This window comes from Galeopterus variegatus, unplaced genomic scaffold, assembly GCF_000696425.1.
Source record: "Galeopterus variegatus unplaced genomic scaffold, G_variegatus-3.0.2 Scaffold12094, whole genome shotgun sequence".
In the NCBI taxonomy this organism is placed as follows: Eukaryota; Metazoa; Chordata; class Mammalia; order Dermoptera; family Cynocephalidae; genus Galeopterus; species Galeopterus variegatus.
Window position 1 is genome coordinate 39974 of NW_007738205.1, and position 4665 is coordinate 44638.

The window sequence follows — 4665 nt, forward strand, 5'->3', positions numbered from 1 at the left end:
GAGGCAGCGCTGAAGAAGGCGCCTATCCTGGTGTGGTAAGCGGCTGGGCTGGGGGTCACTCACAAAGCTCCCAGAGCTGTGCCGGTCCCACACCTTCCTCTCTGTCTCTGCGTCGCCGCTGCTGTCTTTCCTGGCCTTTGTTGCCTTGGGCTGCTTGGTCTCCCGGCGCGTTTGGGGTACTCTCAGGAATCTTCTTTTGCATCGGCCCTAAAACCTCGAGACTGTAGTTGCTTTTTTTTTGTTGCAGATTAGTTGATCAGTGATTTATTTGTTTTTTGTTGCTCTTGGAAATGCAAATAGTACTCTGGCAGCACAGCGCACACTTCTCAGGCTCGATCTGTCCTCTGGCACGCCCGCTCCATACCCGTCACCATCTTGCTCCCACAAATAGTTTATAATTTCAATTGTGCTTTTGAGAGTTTTGAAGAGTTTGAGAATCCCCTCTCTTTATTTTTATTTTTTTATTATTTTATTTTATTCTATTTTAAGGACCCTTGAAATTTGTAAGATTCCATTTTTACAAAAAGTTTACTTTGTGCCCAATGACCAACACTACTTTTCAGGCTCTATATTGAGTATGTTAAGGGCAAAGTAATTATGATATGCATTTGACTCATTATGAAGATAGCAGTGGTATAATAGATTACAGGTATGTAGACAGAATATCCAAAATCAGATCCAAGCTCTGTAACTTACTGGCTGTATTAGTTTCTGTTTTATCTTGACTAAATGGCTAAATTTTTCTGAACTGTACTTTTAGATCTTGTTGTAATGAAGATATCTCTCAGGGATGGCACAAGCATTGAATATGATAATGTATGTTAAAGAACTTTGATAATTAACAATCCCCAAATAAATGTAAAAAGTATTTTAAATTATTACTTCCTTTTCTGAACAGGGTTTTGTCTGTGCTCTGAGACCCTCATGTGTCGGTTTCTGACACCCAAGGCTGTTGGGGACTCACTGAGGATGGGGAGAGCTCGGCCTCAGACCTCATGAGCAGCACACACTGGTCCACTGCACGGAGGGAGTGAAGGGACTGCAGAGAAGCAGCGACTTGCTGGTGGGCGTGGGAGACTGGAAGACTTTGTGCTGGGCCGAAACTCAAATCCACCTGTGAGAAAGGGTAAATCATCAGGTTAGTAAACTAGTTGATATCACAGTCCTCTCACATTTTTGAGTCATCTGCATGTTCAACACATAAGTCTGTTTTGCTAAATGATGATTGCCAGAGAGTTAGTCCTGAAGCCCTTTGCTTTTCTTTCCTTCACCAAGGTTTATTGAACAGTTAGCATGTGGACCAGTAATATTATGTAGCAACAAATAAGCATTTGAAAGTGATGAATATTCTTGTTAATTACTTCTTTTTAGGGACAAATGATACATTTGTTCTACTGCTATTGGTGAAATGTCAGTCATTCTAATTGGAGATCACTCTTTCTTTTCTTACACTTCCCATTTCATTTCAGAGAAGTGAAGTGGATGGGTCTGGATGGGGTTGTATTTAAAATTCGTAGCACAGTGTGATTAAAAGCTTGCTGAAAGAAGTAGAGGGTAGTATGGTGGCTGCCCGGGGTCGGGGGAGGGAGAAACTGGGAGATATTAATCAAAGGGTACAAAGTTTTGATTATCCAAAATGAATAAATCCTAGAGATCTACTGTACAGCATAGTGCCTACAGTTAATAATACTGTATTTTATACTTAAAAATTTGCTAAGAGGACAGATCGTATGTTAAGTGTTCATATCACACACATACAAAAATAATAATAAAGGGGGCAGGAGGAAAAAAAACAGTGTGCTGAAACCAGAGTTGGAAGACCTTGCTATTAAATTGTATGACTTTGGATTAGTTACTAAGTTATTATGGCCTCATTTTCTTCATCTATAACGTAATCTATGTCCTTCCTAGACTGCTGTTTCTACTTTCATTAAATTGTATGACTTTGGATTAGTTACTAAGTTATTATGGCCTCATTTTCTTCATCTATAAAGTAATCTATGTCCTTCCTAGACTGCTGTTTCTGCTTTCATTTTTTTTTTTTCTAATTTTAGGAAATAAATCACCCACCTAGTTGGGATGACAATTTTCAATCTCAAATTTTGTAGATTCCCCAGTCACTTCCCCATCAGGTAAAAGGGCATAGATGAGCAATTGAATTACAGGAGCAGAGTTGGACTGCACAGGACCTGACCGGGGAAAATGACCTTTCCCTGGAGCACAGAGAAAATGAGGGGAGATGGTCATGGGCCAGGATGCTGACAGGAAAACCTGAATGACTAGACGTGTAGGGATTGTGGGAACTGTCTCTTCACAGTGAAGACATTCCTGCATCTATCCAGTGCTTAATGGCCTGGGTGTCGATGGTCTGGTCAGGGTATGAAAAAGGTAATGCAGGTATCTTCCAGCAGAACCTCTACTGTTGAAAAACTGGTCCACGTTATTCGTCCCTTCTGGCTAACATATAGTAATTTCCTACCTCTTAAACTTTAGCAAGCCTGAACGTCATCAACTAGAAATTATTGTTTATATTAAGTCATGAAACCACCTCGACTGACATTACATTTGTATGGGATAAGAGGAGGGGAGAAAAACGGTGATGATTTGGTACTGATGGAACCCAGGGGTGGTACTGGAAATTATAGATTATTTTAGTGAAGCCATCAACACTTAGAAATACACTTATACTTGTTTTTTAAAAATCTTTTGTGTGAACCAAGTTTTCACAGTACTTACATTTCCTGAAGGAAAATTATGCAATTTTAGAAAATCTCCTTTATTGTTTTGGGTTAACCTGAGGATATTAATAAATCTCCTAATGATCTTTTCTTGATGATTTCTATTTAGTTTTTTAAAAGTATTTATTTAAAACTTTTATTAAATAGCTAAATAGTTGTTAAAATTGAACAGCAAGGATATTATTTGTCTAACAAATTTGTTGAACTTCTAATATGTATCAGTCACTGTTCTAGGCAGCTGGGATATATCTATGAAAGAAAACCAACAAAAATCCCTGCCTATGTGCTGTTTGTATAGTAGTGAAACAAAAAATCAATAAATAAACAAAGTAAATAAATAAGTTATAGAAAGTAGCATTTCTCAGGCCATTGTTTTTCATACAGTTATAATTTATTTGTTTTAAAATGAATTTGATAGTTTAGGTAATTGTATTCATTTAAAAATGATTAAAACATTTTTGGCAATAGTTTTAACATCTGAAAATTCTTATTTCTTTGCTGCTATACCAAAAAGGACTCAAGCCCATTGTCCAATGAAAACAATGATTCAGTTATTCCTCCACAAAATTTTTGACTGTGGGAATTCTAATGTGTCTGCTAGCCTGCATTTTTTTCTTAAGAACACATAAGGAACATTTTTTGAGACAGTCTACAAGTATAGGGTCAGTTATAAAAAGATGAAAATAATAGTAAAGAAAGCCTGGAATCCAAATCCAGGCTTTATTTATTTATTTATTTACTTAAAATTTATTTTGACATTTACTTGTACATGTTTGTGGAGTACAGTGTGTCATTTCAATACTATTTTTAAAATTATGCTTTATAAATTGTAAGACAAATACAACAGACTGACTCATTGCACATTTCAAATGAAAATTGATTGAATTTATTTAACTTTTTGCCAAAGGGATCATATAAATTTTTCATTGGTTTTTCTCCAATTCTTTCCTTTCTTGACCCAGCTGGGTAAAATTTGCCATTTATGTGAAAAGAATTAAGAGTCATTTCAAATGAAAATTGATTGAATTTATTTAACTTTTTGCCAAAGGGATCATATAAATTTTCCATTGGTTTTTCTCCAATTCTTTCCTTTCTTGACCCAGCTGGGTAAAATTTGCCATTTATGTGAAAAGAATTAAGAGTTTTTTCTTTTTCTTTCTTTCTTTATTATTATTATTACTACATTCTAAGATGTTGTTGTGGAGCAGTTGGGGTGGAGGGAGAGAGAGGAAGGGGGAGGGGAGTGTGGTTGAGGCCGTGGGCTTCTGGTGGTAGCTCGTTAGTTGCTGGGCTGGATGAATACGTCAGGGGGATGTGGTTGAGGCCCTTGGCCCCACCCATGCCATGGCTCAGGAGTCTGGGGTGCATCCTGCAGCAGCCTAGTGGTCATCGCTGGGCTGGATACAGATGTCAGGGGTGTGTGACTGAAGCCCTCGGTCTCCCACCACCCCAGCTTTGGAGCCTGGGGCACTTACAGTAGTGGTCTGGTGGTTGTTGCTGGGCTGGACACAGCTGTCAGGGGGTGTGGTTGAGGCCCTCAACCTTCCACTGCTCTGGCTCAGGAGCCCAGGACATTTCTGGTGGCAGCTCGGTAGTCATCACTGGGCTGCAGGTGGATGTTGGAAGGGCATGGCTGAGGCCTTTGGCTCCCCCCACCAGGGCTTGGGAGACTGTGGGGCTTCCAGTCCTTCTAGGTTTTATAGGTGTTCTTTAGTGGTGTTAGATCTTTACCAGTTAATATAAAAATTTTGTCCCTTGTCTGTGGGAGTTTTGTTTTTTCTTTAGTTTTGTGTTGGTTTATTAGCTACCCCCAGCACTTAAACTCTGCACTGGAACTAATTTGTTGTCCTTTGCTTGCTTCTAAAATGGGAGAACTTCCCGTGGGGACCAGTACTTGAGCCCTGTGGTTGAGCTGAATTGTTGCTCT

General features: G+C 38.9%; 1 protein-coding gene across 1 annotated transcript in view; it reads right to left on the bottom strand.

Annotated features, from left to right (window-relative positions):
• LOC103610937 (murinoglobulin-2-like) overlaps nt 1-1114 on the bottom strand; it is a gene marked incomplete at both ends in the record, with an annotated part of 30000 nt that extends 28886 nt beyond the window's left edge. The window contains 1 exon segment of the mRNA XM_008594992.1: nt 965-1114. Within this exon segment, the coding sequence (XP_008593214.1) occupies nt 965-1114 (150 nt within the window).
• Between the last annotated feature and the right edge of the window lie 3551 nt (nt 1115-4665).